At 39.3% G+C, this 15,031-nt stretch overlaps 1 protein-coding gene across 2 annotated transcripts in view; it reads right to left on the minus strand.

The window, feature by feature from the left end:
• Positions 1-861: 861 nt before the first annotated feature.
• tgfb2 (transforming growth factor, beta 2) overlaps positions 862-15,031 on the minus strand; it is a 46,318-nt gene continuing 32,148 nt past the window's right edge. For both annotated transcript variants that reach the window (XM_077711829.1, XM_077711828.1), the window contains 5 exons: positions 9,433-9,565; positions 9,248-9,358; positions 7,586-7,760; positions 2,830-2,983; positions 862-2,727 (listed from right to left, as the gene is read on the minus strand). In XM_077711829.1, coding sequence (XP_077567955.1) covers positions 2,569-2,727; positions 2,830-2,983; positions 7,586-7,760; positions 9,248-9,358; positions 9,433-9,565 — 732 coding nt within the window. In that variant the 3' untranslated portion in view covers positions 862-2,568. The remainder of the gene's footprint in view (positions 2,728-2,829; positions 2,984-7,585; positions 7,761-9,247; positions 9,359-9,432; positions 9,566-15,031) is intronic.

Raw genomic sequence — 15,031 nt, forward strand, 5'->3', positions numbered from 1 at the left:
GCAGGAGTCAATACTCTAACCCAAGCCATGGCCTCATTGGTGAACCAAGGGTCATCAGAAGTATTCAACCAACAAGGGCATGGAAGAGGAAGAGGCCGAGGAAGACCCGAAGACAAATATATGTATATATGTACCGTATTTTCACGACTATAAGGCGCACTTAAAAGTAAAATTTTATCAAAAAGAGACAGGGCGCCTTATAATGCAGAATGATCTGTATGTATGTATGTATGTATGTATGTATGTATGTATATATATATATATATATATATATATATATATATATATATATATATATATATATATATATATATATATATATATATATCTATATATATATCTATATATATATCTATATATATATATCTATATATATATCTATATATATATCTATATATATATCTATATATATATCTATATATATATATATATATATATATATATATATATATATATATATATATATATATATATATATATATATATATATATATATATATATATATATATATATATATATATATATATATATATATATATCTATATCTCTCTCTCTCTCTCTCTCTCTCTCTCTCTCTCTCTCTCTCTCTCTCTCTCTCTCTCTCTCTCTCTCTCTCTCTCTCTCTCTCTCTCTCTCTCTCTCTCTCTCTCTCTCTCTCTCTCTCTCTCTCTCTCTCTCTATATATATATATATATATATATATATATATATATATATATATATATATATATATATATATATATATATATATATATATATATATATATATATATATATATATATATATATATATATATATATATATATATATATATATATATATATATATATATATATAAAAACATACATACATACACATATATATTAGCTACAGTTACTATATCCAATAATAATTCAGCTTGAATTCCTAGAGTAAAGTACTGAAAAGATACAGAGCAATGTAGTTTCCACAATGCAAGGTTTGCTTTCTACCTCTCCGCTCTTGGGTGAAAAAAACTTCAAAGTACATCTTAAATAGCAAAAGAAAGAATATATAAAAATACAATAGATACATAGCAAAGACAAATGAACACGAGGATGTGATTTGGAACGTGGATGGGGGTAAGTGTGGAGCTCTGTAAAATCCAGAACTAATTTCACATATACACATTTATCATATTAACTTCCAGTGTTTGCCTTATTTTCATGTCTCATTTGACAAGTGTGTGAGGTTATTCATGGAGTTTCAGACTTCTATAGAAAGATAATAAAACAAAATGCACATCGAGATGATGCAATCAACATCACAAGCAACATTTATACACTATTATTAAGTAGAAAATATATGGGATTTTTTTTTTTTATCAATTCAACAGAGATTTTCCAATGAGTATTTTTTTTCATTATTCACACTTTTAAAATGTCTTTAGTGGTGTGATGTGAGAGGATCTAATCCAGGATTGGTACCTTTGCCCTAAAGCATTTCTCATGTAACAGATACGGCTCCATTAGTAGTGAAGGTTGTTTAGAGGCTGGCATACAGGTTCTGACTGTCAAAGGGTTCTGGGGTAGGTCGCTGAACCCAAAATGCTATGCATTGCGGTTGTGAATACAGGTACGTATGCATTAAAGGGTAAATGGGAGCCTTTATCATGTGGGTTAAGGCCCCTCAAAGTTGTATATTAAGTGCCAAAGAAGCACTCAGTTTGTATATTTTTCAATGTGTCACCAGATCAAAAGCCATTTTAGTGTCTAACTGTCCGATTCCTTCAGTCAGGCAAATGTGACCAAAAGTGATCCACTCTTGTTAACCCATCTGTTTAGTAACAAAATGTTACTTTGCTTAACGAGAATGTGACTTATTATTGTGGGGTGTAGTATTTATGGTAAAAATGAGGAATGTGGAATCGGTAATAGTTGATGTCACTTAAACTGGATTTACATTAATTGAATTGTGTTTCACTGAAGAACCTGCAGTAAACATCTAATACTGTATGGAAAACTTCCTGAAAACGTAACATCAGTCAATCTATAAATATGGCAGTCATTTCACTGTTGTCAATGTAATTCAAAACAAGCAACAACAAAAAAAAAGAAATAATAAAACGCTTATTGTTCCAGTCTTTAGTTCATATTCTTAAATTAATTACAAAAATGCCCAAACAAACTCGGTCAGCACCAAAATAACTCCATTGTTTCAGTTCTAGAGAAAGAGGCTTGATCGAATATGACAGTTTGAATCTTGAAAACTGAGAGCCACGTAGGGTACCACAACTAAAGGCACACTTTAACTTGGACTAATGTTCATCATCCAACTATTCACTTACAAGACAGATTTTCTTTCAGTTAAATAACATGGAAAAAAGAAAAATACAAAACACATGGTGTATAAGTCCTTGAAGATAAAGATATTTGTTATGTATTTGTAATGGCATTTTGGAATAAGGTTTGTTTGTTCAGTACCTCTCATCTTGAATCACACGACATTGCACTGACTTGACAGTGTGAAAATAGGAGATAGCATGGTCGCAATTGGTGTGTGTGTGTTGTGAGAGACAGGGTGGGGGTAGGTTCTGCAAGTTTAGTTTTTAGCTGCACTTGCAGGATTTGACCTTCATGTTGGAGAGGTGTTCTATTTTTGGCACTTTGCCGATATAGTAGAGGATGGTGAGCGGTTCCAGATCCTGCGAAACACAGCAGGGTGACGCTGATGCATCAGGGTTAATGGTGTTGTATAGTCCTAACACCTGGACACAAAAGAATAACAATCAAATGACCATGTACCTCTATGATTGTAAATTTAACTCAAAGACAGAAGAAACTATGCCTCTTTGTACAGCCAATAGTACCTTGGCATGTTGTGTGTCTGCACTCCATAGATAAGGACAAGCTCCAGCGCAGAAATTGGCAACATAGCCCTTTGGTTCGTGAATCCACCTCCAGCCAAGATCTTTCTTAAAGTCAATGTAGAGGGTCCCTAAGCAGCAGTTGTCTTGAACATTTCTATAGTTAATAAAGGAAAAAAAGGGAAAGGTCAAAGGCAGTGCAAGTGTATTTTAGACGGGACAAAAATCCCTTAAAGACATGCTCAAGTAGTTTCCAGGTGTTTTATTAACATTTTACATATAGCATCCTCCTTTTTCACTTCTGCAGTAATCAGCTGATCTTTAAAAGGCCGTCTAGTTATATAAAAATTAGCCGATGTTCAACCGAATGGAATGTGCCAATGAATATTGTTTGCACAACAACTAGGTGCTAGGTTAGACAGAGTAAAACAAAAGAGAAAAAAAAAACTATTTACACCCTTTTTTTAACCAAACAACAAATTTTGATAAATTGGTGTACGCTACATGGTAAAGTCCAGTAGGAATATAACCAACTCATTACCAATACAGTCAACTTTTCACAATACAGTTGTTCCTCTACTTGCAATATGCTTCCACATACAATTTTTGCAGGTTACGAAACACTTCGATTGGAACACTTTTGATCCAAGATATGTATAGAAATTTAACGTTACAAAATCGCAAATGAATTCAAACATCCCAGAGAAGTAAATAAGCTTGCTGTATTCGTTTTTTATTTTCCTTTTTTAAAAATTGTCGTGGTAGAATTCCTATCCCATTGGCTATCACTCATCACCTTACTGGCTTCCAATTTGCCCGAGTGAAGCTGCATTTTCAGGAATCCATATTAGCGCGCTGTAGATGGACACTAGAGCAGGGGTGGCCAAACTATTCCACAAAGGGCCGCAGTGGGTGTGGGCTTTCATACCAACCTCTAAAGAGGAACATTTTTCACAAATTTGGTATCTTAGAAGTGGAATGAGTGGATTGAAGCCAGGTGCTTCTTGGTTCATCAGAAATTGTCTGTGCTGGATCGGTTGGAACAAAAACCTGCACCCATAGCGGACCTTGAGGACTGGTTTACCCACCCCAGCCAGCCTGGACCAATGGGTCCAACAGCGATTGACTGTGTCAGCCCGACCCGAAAAGAACATGGTACAGGTGGATGCTAGAGACTGGCAGAGTTTGAGCGTGACCGCTTGACTTGAGCTAGCACTTTTTAATTAATTTTAATAAACCAGGACCATGGTTGATCAGCTCTAGCTGGCGATGAGTTCCTCATCTCTGTGCCTTTGACCCTCATTTGGCACAGAGTTGTTTGTTGAGTTTTCCTGTGTGCAACATAATTTTAAGTCGTGTATTAATATGCGTGTTGTCTTGTAGTAGGAATTTTGTTAAGGGGGGACAAATTAACATTGTAATATCAGTACCACACCCTTTATGTAATAAACAATTTAAAAAGCCTAAAAAGGCGGCCCTGGAGCGCAAATGGTTAGTGTGTCGGCCTCAGAGCGCTGTGGAGTCCTGGGTTCAAATCCAGATCACATCCATTTGTGTGGACTTTGCATGTACTCCCTGGGCCTGTGTGGGTTTACTCTGGGTACTCCGGTTTCCTCCCACATTCCAAAGACATGCATGGTAGGCTGAGTGGACACTGTATATTGCCCCTAGGTATGGGTGTGAGTGTGCATGGTTGTCTGTCCCCTTGTGCCCTGTGATCGGCTGGCGACCGATTCAGGATGTCCCCGCCTCTGGCTTGGAAACAGCTGGGATTGGCTCCAGCACGTGACTCTAATGAGGATAAAGCGGTTCAGAAAATGAGATGAGACGAGCGTCATGGTGAGAGAAACCGGCACAAAAAAAAAAAAGAAAAAAAAACATGTAAAGCTTCTTATCCCATGTAAAATGCTGACTTGCTTTTCACGGTCGTCCCTTTGCAGTTACGAACGTGTCTTTATCTCACTTCTGACACTGTAGTTTTTTATGTTTTAGGGGTTTAAAGGGGACTATGGCAGTGCATCACCTTTACAAACAGAGCATACCAACTCTTCATATAATCGAGGTGTAGGGGGGCTGTAAAAGAGGTATCCATTTGCATGCAATGAGGTCTTTATCTCCTTATTTTCTATAGTGCATAACGTCATCACCGTTTTTAATGCATTATGGGAAATGTACATATTAAGAGGGAAAGAGGGAAAGAGCCACAGTACATACAAAATATAACAAGGAGCAAAGAGCCACTTTCATTTTGGCCGAGAGTCGCATGCGGCTTGAGTGACAGGTGTTCGCAACCCCTGTGCTAAATCAGCCCTAAAGATGGGATATGAGAACGAAACAGATTGGAATCAGATACGCCAGCTTTCAAAGCACCACGTTGGCAAGGGCATCGTGACAACAATGCACATTTGAAACACGCCTAAAATTAAACTGCAAAGCTCTGAAGAGTTTCTGCCGATAACTCATAGATTCAGAATTCACTTGTTGTCCGGTTTGCTCATGTTTTCAGCACTTATTTTTTTGTGTACAGTCATACCTTGAAATGCGAGCTTCAGGCGTTACATGACTGAGCTTGTATGTCGATTTACTTGTATTTCAAATCAACGTTTCCCAGCGAAATGAACTAATTACAATTAAATTTGTTCCCACCCTCTGAAAAAAAATACACCATAAAAAATGGATATTAAAATGGAAAAACATTTTTCATTGGTTGTAATTCATCATCTACTAACAGAGTAACTAATAACTATTAGTTATGATCTTTAATAATAAAATGAGAAATTATTCAATACAACGCAGAGTTTGTGGATGGAAGAGAGCGAGAGAGCAAGAGAGAAACTTGGTGGATGCGCTCGTGACAAACTTTAAATCTAACTTAAATTAACTTAGATTCCTATACACACATTTGAAAAAAGTTTTTATTTTACGTTACACTAAATTTAAACCTTGTGTAATAACCAAGGCAAAGAGATTAATGTATTTCATTGCGGCTTTTGCGGCAAACCTCCTGCTTCTCCATACGTATTGGCGAGCCATCTCAGTCACGCGTACACTTCATGTTTTTCGATTGTTTCATACTTAATATCGATTGTCTTCATATGCCTTTTCTTCGCACTACCCTTCATTGCACCTGCTTGCTTTGGACTCATTGTGTTTTCCTTAATTCTGCAATGATTAATGTAAAAAATGGGAAAAAAATGCAACGCCCCGCCCAGTGCTCGTAGAAATCTTTACACGAGGGAGATGCAGGTATAAGCAACCTCTCGTATCTCGGCCACCTGGCTGTCTCGTATGCCCGGACCTCAAAATTTGTTTCGCAAATATTTGCTCTGAATTTTACTCGTATCTCACATTCTTCGTATGTTGGGGTACTCATTTGTCAAGGTATTACTGTAATTAAAAGAAAACCATCTAACTGACTATACAGCACCTTTAATAGGGAAGCAGGGGTCACAAACTAACATGTTTGAATCAAATGATCAAGATCGTTATTAGGCTTCCTGTTAGGGTCCCACCATGTGGCGTGGCCGGGGGAATTGTTACCCATGAGCGGTGAGGCACGAGAGGAGTGTTGCGTTTGCATTTGTAGGCTTGGTTTAATAAGTTGACAAAACTTATAAAACAACAGGGGCTTGAATGAACCAACTGCAACTGAAACGAAACAACTAGCAATATCCCACGAAGTGCCGAAGGTTACGTCTCGGCGTGGCGTGGCGAAAGTGACGTCAGCATGATACGAAGTCGATCCGACCACGACTAACACTAACGGTAGTCCTTAAATAACTCCGGAAACATAATTTCAAGATTTTCCTCTAACATTCCTTTCCACCTCGGCTAAATACTCCCCTTATTAATGATTAAATATTGCCCTTATTAATGATTAAATATTGCCCTTATTAATGATTAAATATTGCCCTTATTAATGATTAAATATTGCCCTTATTAATGATTTTAATTTCCCTTATTAAGCGGTTTAAACCCGTACAAATGCAACGAGGCATATTCCCACACACACGCGCACACACAAAAGTCTAAAATGCCACCTGGCGGACAAACACGGGGAGTACGTCTCCCATAATAATGGCCCCAGAGAAAACTACAGTGGTACCCCGACATACAAGCACCCCGACTTACGATAATTTCGAGAAACGAGTAAAATTTTGAGCAAATAATTATCTCTGGATACGAGAAAAAATTTCGAGACACGAGAAAGCAAGGTGGCCAAGACATGGGAGGCTGTTTATCATTGTAGCACACTGTATTTTTTGCTGTATTTCTTTCGTGTGTAACAGTTATCTACGAGCACTGGGAGGAGCGTTGCATTTTTTCCAGTGTTTTTTTTCTGTCATTCAGCACAAATGGCAGAGCGATCGCTACAAGGAGTATATATTACTTCTCGTTAGCTGCTTGTAAGAAGATCAGTGGCACTGGCTCTCTCCCTCTTTGTAATGTCTCTGGTCGCAACTCCCTCTTTGTAATGTCTCCGGTCGCAACTCCCTCTTTGTATTGTCTCTGCGTGCGCTGGGCGGAGCGTTGCATTTTTTCAGTTTTTCCCCCCCCTTAGCCTGTTATCTCCCGTTTGCGGAGAAATCGCTAATTCACGAACAAATTAGTCTTCAATAGTAAATGATGCAAAGATTCAGACAATGTATTTTGCAATTGGCTATAACTCTTTCTTAAGGAGTTAGTTTCTCGAAAGAGCAATTTCATACGCATTCTCACGTGTTATGCTTGTCATGCGTGATAGTTTTTAGCTCAATACCTAGAACAGTAAGCTGCATCCAATGCTCGCTTTGTTCGATGTGGTTTTTGGTGAAATGGAGATTCCAAGCGATATGAAGGCAGCAGCATGATGAGAAGGTGTGGAGCCCGAGTACTGTGGCGCAGTCGCTTAAATACTTTTAGATCATCGTCGTCGATGAAGCTGTCATCAATACCTATGGAAAAGCAGCTTTGTAAAGCAAGTGTGGCCGCAAATTTGATCTGGAGACAATTAATTGTAATTAGCTTATTGAATGCCACTCATATTTCAAGGACAACACTCTATAGTGCAAGCTGTTTTAGAGGATTTTGACAGATTTGTGGGCTATACAGAATACTGTTTATTGTTCGATTGTTATATACAGAATATAGTGTACATAGTTTCCTCCTTTGTTAAATTATTATAGCAGTTGAATATGTTTTACAATGAACAATGCTTTCAAAAATTAAAAAATCATGCATCCATTTTCCATACTACTTATCCTCACATTGGGAGAGGAGTGCTGAAACATCAGATACTCAGAATTTGTTGCACGAGAATCACAGGGCACACTGAGAAAACAATCATTCACCCTCACACTCACACCTAGGGACAATTTACAGTGTTCAAGCAGCCTACCATGCATGTTTTTGGGATGTCAGAATAAACTGGAATACCAGGAGAAAACCCATGCAAGCCCAGAGAGAATAAGAAAACTCCAAACAGGAAGGTCGGAGCCCACCAGAGATTGAACCCTTGACCTTAGAACTCGAAGGTGGACATGCTAACCACGCGAGCACTGTGCCGATTACGGTAAAAAAAGAATCCCCAATTTACATTTTGTGAAATGAAAAACAAAGAAGCCAGGCTGATAAATGGGTAGTTAATTCTTTAGGCACATTTTGGTAAGTATTCAGGTAGTGATATCTATCGTTCGTTATTCTACAGTCGCCAGGATATTATTTATCTGGGTCTTTTGCTGGGAAAACACACCTCATGGAGAAGCACTACCAATTTCTTCATACGCAGTTTCTGGGTATGATGACAATTAGGATTTTGTCGAGTCAATGATGATGACAAAGCCAATGTCCGATTATTATACACAATGTGAGTGATGTTAAGTCCCATAAATTAGTTCTCAAAATGGGTAATTCTAATCAGTAGTTTGAGATTTTATTTGAACTTTCTCTCATTTGTATAAGGCTTATTCTACTGCTTATTATCATACTGCCATCTTCTCAAAATGTGCAATATATGGGGAGCTAAAAAGCCTCACCTGAAGTCTAATATTAGCCATCACTGATCTCGAGTGGCAATTTTGTCCCAATAATGTTGTGTGAGTTGTCTCCGCGTGGTAGGCTGGTTGAAAACTCTAAATTGTCCTTAGGTATCTCCACTGTGTCCTGTGATTGGCTGGCAACCAATTTGGGGTGTGTCCTACCTACTGCTCACAGTTGGTTGTGATAGACTCCAGCAACCCCATGATCCCCGTGAGGATAAGTGGTAAGGAAAATGAATGAATGATCTTTTCTATAAACTTCAGAAATTCCTGCACCGATTAAAATGTTTACTAATTAAACGTTTACCAAAGATTAGTTTTGTAAAAGCTAGATGAATACATTGTGTGGCTGAATGAGTTATGATTATTAAAAAGTGTTTTAAGTAATTTTAAGATCAAATAACCTGCAAACCGTGCTTCCAGCTCCTCACTCTTGTTGGGAATAATGAAGTTATTTGATGGAACAAAAGTACAACATGGACAATGAAGGCTGAGCTTGAATCCACTGTTTCTGTCTGAGGAGAGAAAATATCTTAATGTCTGTCAGTGTTCTGCATCCAATAATAAATAATTTTTGGAATAAACTCACCTCTGTGACTCATCCATTCACTCACCGCCTGTGTTACATCAAAGGTCACCCACTCGCCCTCTGTTTTCGTTCGTACCACTCTGCTGTCAATGTATCTTTGTGTTGGGGATGTCAAGGCTTTGCGTGCTAAAATCTAAGCATAAAAGAGTATGACAGAGGATAAGATGATGAATGAACTAATAAAATGATGATGGATAATTATCATGGTGTAACGGTTGTCATGTGTTTAGCATGTGCGCCTCACAGTTCTGCAATTGAGGGATCAATTCCCAGCGGGTTCTAAACTTCCTGTGTGGAGTTTGCATGTTCTCTCTGGGCTTGAATAGGTTTTCTTCAGATTCTCCAGTTTCTGCCCACATCCCAAAAACATACAGGTTGGTTGGACATTCGCTCCTCAGGGGCCACTGTGAGTGGAGGTTTTTGTTCCAACCAATCCAACACAGACAGTTTAACTAATTAGATTTCTGCTGAAACAAGAAGCAGCTGACTGCAATCTACTGATTGGACTTCTAAGATACTAGATTGGTTTAAAGGTTTCCTCTTCTGGGTTGGAACAAAAACCTGCACCCACTGCGACCCTTTGTGGAATTAATTGCATAGGTCTGCTCTAAAGTGTCCCTATATAAGAGTGTGACCGCAAATAGTTGTTCAGCTTAATGTAATGTGACAGTGACGCAGAGACCGGTGGGAGGTGGGCAGGAAGAGGAGGAGGAGAACGAGGGAGGAGAGTTGCATATTGTTGTGTTGATTTAATTGGATAACTTTATTCGTCCCGTATTCGGGAAATTACCTTGTGGCAGTAGCAAGGGGGTTATTAGAAAGAACAGCAAAGCAAAAGCACAAAGTACAAAGCAAATCAAAGTAAATGGAATCATTAAAACATAAAAGCAGCAAAAACACAAAACGGGCAAGAGTGGATGGAGCTACCGCAGCCGCCGGCATTTTAGTTGCGTTAGCTGAATCGGACTCAAAAAGAGTTAGACAAAAACTGGAACCACACACAGGAAGTCTTCCACGAGATGGGGAACATCTGCAGACTGTGACCGAGGTGGAGAAAATGCAGAGTCGCTCTTCCGAGCTTATCCGCACAGTTGCTAAGTAGTCTGAAGCTGAAGAAAACAGCAGCAGGGCAGAGCTCCTCGACTCCGTTACTGGTAGGCGCCGACAGCTCTTCCATCCCATCCCGCGTTGGAATGGTTGGTCAGAAGTGTTGCCTCTTCTCCCGGCACTTTTGTCCAGCTCCGAAACTCCGGCGGCACTGAGGTGTTGCTCCTTCTGCTGCGTATTGTAACAGCTAGTCCCATGTGTGTGACAGTGTAGGCATGGCTGGCTAATTCCAAAAAAAAAAGTAGCCGAAAGATGCCAGGCTAACAGAACAAGGAAAGTTGTAAAAACATTAAAGTAAAAAGTAAAGTAAAAAGGAATGTATTAAGAAATATTAAAATGTCATTTAAAAAAAGATAGAAGGGCTATAAAACATGAAAAACATAAGTCTGACACCCTTGGTGCAGAGCTACTGCCACTGGCTCCCGCTTAAAGGGCGCCATCTTGGATGTATGTATATAGCGGTTTTGTCAACCCGCAATGGTAGGAGAAGATATGTTCACAAATTTACTGTCAAAGCCATTTTCAAGACATATTTTTCAAGAAAAAAGCTGGACATCATTAAGAAAGTTCGGACAACTCCGAAGCAAGCAAGCCTGTCACAACCGGCAACCAACATTTTCAACACTAAATCAAAAAAAAAAAAAAACGGGCTTGACTTTCAGCATTAGCTTCGATGGCGATAGAAAAGGAAGAAAGAAAGGAGGATGGATTTTATGTTCATATAAAATTGATTTTTGGTGAGTAAAATATGGCTATATTCCTAAATAATATTTCAATTGTATGAAATCATTATTGATGCTTTTTTGTGTGTCGCGGCTTTAGTAGCCTTATAGGTTTTATAGCCATAAAATAGTTTTGGAGAGTTGGATTTATTCAGACATAGCTGAAGACATCTGTATGATATCCAAGGCCCGCTACTGACTTCCATCTCTTAATATTGCGTGAAAAGCATTTTTGTGGTCACGCAGACTTTACATAGCCAAAAGTTGATGCCCGTAAAGCCAAACAACTGGTTCGCATTACATAAAAATAAGAAACAAAACAGCTTTAATCTTGTAATATAACAATATGTACTTCTTTGGAGGTAATTTACCGCGGCACACCTGCATGCCCCAGTGTGCACCAGCAGAGTGGTTGGGAAACCCTGTTCTAAACATATGTAATAAATGTTGCATAAATACTCGTTGATTCGCAAATGTCCCATAAACGATTTTTGTTGGATGACTCATTGAAATGAGCAGGAGAGATGCAATCCTGATTGTTTCTGTGTTTTACCGTGTTTACCAGTCAGACCTGTTTGTCCAATGAGTGAAAATGTTTGTATGTCAGGATTGTTGTCAAATCGTGGGTGGGTTGTTAAATTTGAATCCGCAAATTAACTGCACCCAAAAAGTCTGGACCAAAGGAAGTGGACTATGGACTTGGTGTACATAGGGATGTCATTCAGCTCGAAAGAGAGGAAATTTATTTACTTGACTCGCTTCACTTTTTCCTCTTTTTGTCTTTTTATACAGAAACCCAGGTACACCTATGAGGATAACGGCATGTATTTGGACAATAAAGATGTGAAATATGAATTGTATTCTTATATTTAATCTTGCACCCTTTTGCACTTTTATACTCCGCCTCCTTCATTTGTATTAACGCCTCTCATTTTTATGTCTTGTCTTATCTCTATTAAAAACACAGTTGAAGCAGCTTTTCGGCTGGAAATAGCTTTGAGGAACATGGAGAGTAGTCACTGAATTGTTGCATCCCCCGCCTCTGCAGACGCAGCCTTAACTTTCATTCGATCTGCCTCAGAATGTGTTCCTGTGTTCGAGTTTATTGAAGTGTTGGCCAGTAGCCCCAACATTCTGGTGCCGAAACCTGGGAGGATTCGCATCTTGATTTTGGATCGCAAAACATTTATCCAAAAATCTGACGTCAGCTGTTTCCCCATGGAAGAGAAGGGTGATCGATTCTCTGCTGTCCAGAAGAAGGAAGCGAATCCATCCCACCGGACGCAGAGCACATCTGAGCAGTAAGGCACTTTTAAAATTAATTTGTAGAATCCAACCCAGCATGTGTCCCCGTCTTTCTCGAGAAGAAAGATGCTCCATTAGTCGGAGAAAAAGTTGCGTATACCGTTCCCTGTGAGTCGGGGGAAGCGTTCTCGGTGTGTCGGAGAAATACGTAAAGGTATACAGCAGGATCAAGGTGAGGATCCACAAATTCTGGTTTGAGAGTAACCAGACAGAGGAGGAGGTCGCACCTCACCGCCAAGGACTCCGTGGATTGTGTTAAAAATACAGAAAAAAATATTATACTGTGCCAAGAGAATGAAAGAGCTCAATATAAAGAAAACATATATAGAATAACAACTATAAAACTTGCAAGTAATCTTCATAAGGAGAAATTCAAACCAGAGCACCTGTGACACGCTCGTAAATCACGTCGTTTGCCGCGCAAAATAAGAGTATAAACGACTATTTAGGCGGGTAAATAAGATTAATTAAATGCGACGTACCTAGAGAAGGTGAGTAAATACCGTCGTAAATAAAAAGTAATAAATGCCTTATAGGAATAGCGGAATATACAAATATAATTTTTGAATAAACAAAAATCTTCAAACAAAAGAAACCCTCCCTTGATAGCATTTCAAGGACCTCATGCTTTCCCACAGACATGGGCACCACCAAGCCAAATGTATCCCATGGTTGAAGTTGCAAACCCACATTTCCAAGTGAACGGAGATCGTGATCAAACCATTCTCGTCCACTGTCCATGGACCGAGTCTGAATGCACCGAAGCATGCAAGGGACTGGGAGACCCAATAAAGAACCCAACTTAATGGTCCAATAATTTTGAACAGCTGAGACAAAGTTTCCACCTGAATGTAGCTGAGACAAGAAAAGCGTCCACTATGAGTCTGGGACACAACTGGGCCAGAGTGAGTGGAAACTTCGACGAAAGAAACAACCAAAGAAAAATTCACCCCCATGATTCACCAGACTTAACGCTGCTAGTGGAAAGAGTCCTGATCCAAGTTCGAGACACATGGGGCCCAACACCATGTTATGACAAAATCAGAGCCACAAGACAGGAACAAGGAGAAGGAATTCATAAATTCAGAGCAAGATTTGAAGAAGTGTTCAAAACCCACAGTGGGATAACAGAAGACCAAAATGAGCAAGGGTCGTACCAAGCCCAATTAAGACAAGGGTTCCTGAAAGGGCTCCAGCCCCAAATCAAAGGTTTCGTGCAGAAGTACTGTCTCATACCGAACCATGCCAATGAATCAACTAATGGAGTGGGCGATTCATGCCGAGAGACACCGCCAAAAACAGGTAAGCTCAGGAGTTAATACTCTGACCCAAGCCACTGGCTCATTGGTGAACCAAGAGTCATCAGAAGTATTCTACCAACGAGAACATGGAAGAGGAAGAGGCCGAGGCAAACCCAGATGACAGTGGTTACAATTGTAGAGACAAAAGGACGCTTTGCTCGAGACTGCAGAAGTTCACCCAGGGGGAACCAGAGACCCCCACTGTTCAACCCTGAAAATCAATATCAAGAATGACGCCAGAGGAAATGGAAGACTAACACAGAAGAGGAAACTGAAGAAAGCGATGGGGAGGACAAAGAAACCCCCTGCTTGCCAGTAGAAGTGTTAGACGTAACCGAAAGCATGCCCACTCTCTGGGAGAGAGACAGCAAACCATACTATACCTTACTGATGGGACAAAGTCAAACACCATTAAGATTCTTATGCGAGACTGGAGCAAATAAATCAGCCACCAAAGACAAAGTGCCAGGATTGGTAGCAGGAAAGGAATGGATCACTGTGATAGGAGCAGGAGGACACATGGAGCTATTGAAGAAGTTGAAGAAAACAAAAATAACTGATGAAAACGGACAAAACGCTGAAGCAAAGTTTGTCCTGAGTAAAAACTGTCCTGTGAACCTCCTGGGAAGAGATCTACTCCATAAACTGGGAATCAGCCTTATCCCCACAGATGATGGTATGAAACTTGAGTTTTTGCCTCTGTCTTGACAAGTGATTGTTATTTTCCATACCATGTTGAATAAATAATAATGATATTTGTATTCTAAAACCTGGAGAGGAGGGATACAGATTGATGTAAATGAAAATTCTTTCAAAGTTACTTCAGGGGGAAATGTGAAATATGAATTGTATTCTTATATTTAATTTTGCACCCTCTTGCACTCTGATGTATTAAAAGTTACTAGAATACAATTTTATTTACACCTTTTGGTTAAAATGTGAACTACACCTTTTGTACTCCACCTCCTTCATTTGTATTAACGCCTCCCATTTTTATGACTTCTTATCTCTATTAAAAACACAGTTGAAGCAGCTTTTCGACTGGAAATAGCTTTGAGGAACCTGGAGAGTAGTCACTCTCCGGCATCTGAATTGTTGCATCCCCCGCCTCTGCAGACACGGCCTTAACTTTCATTCTATCTGCCTCAGTGTGTGTTCCTGTGT

Source organism: Stigmatopora nigra, unplaced genomic scaffold, assembly GCF_051989575.1.
Source record: "Stigmatopora nigra isolate UIUO_SnigA unplaced genomic scaffold, RoL_Snig_1.1 HiC_scaffold_43, whole genome shotgun sequence".
Taxonomy (NCBI): Eukaryota; Metazoa; Chordata; class Actinopteri; order Syngnathiformes; family Syngnathidae; genus Stigmatopora; species Stigmatopora nigra.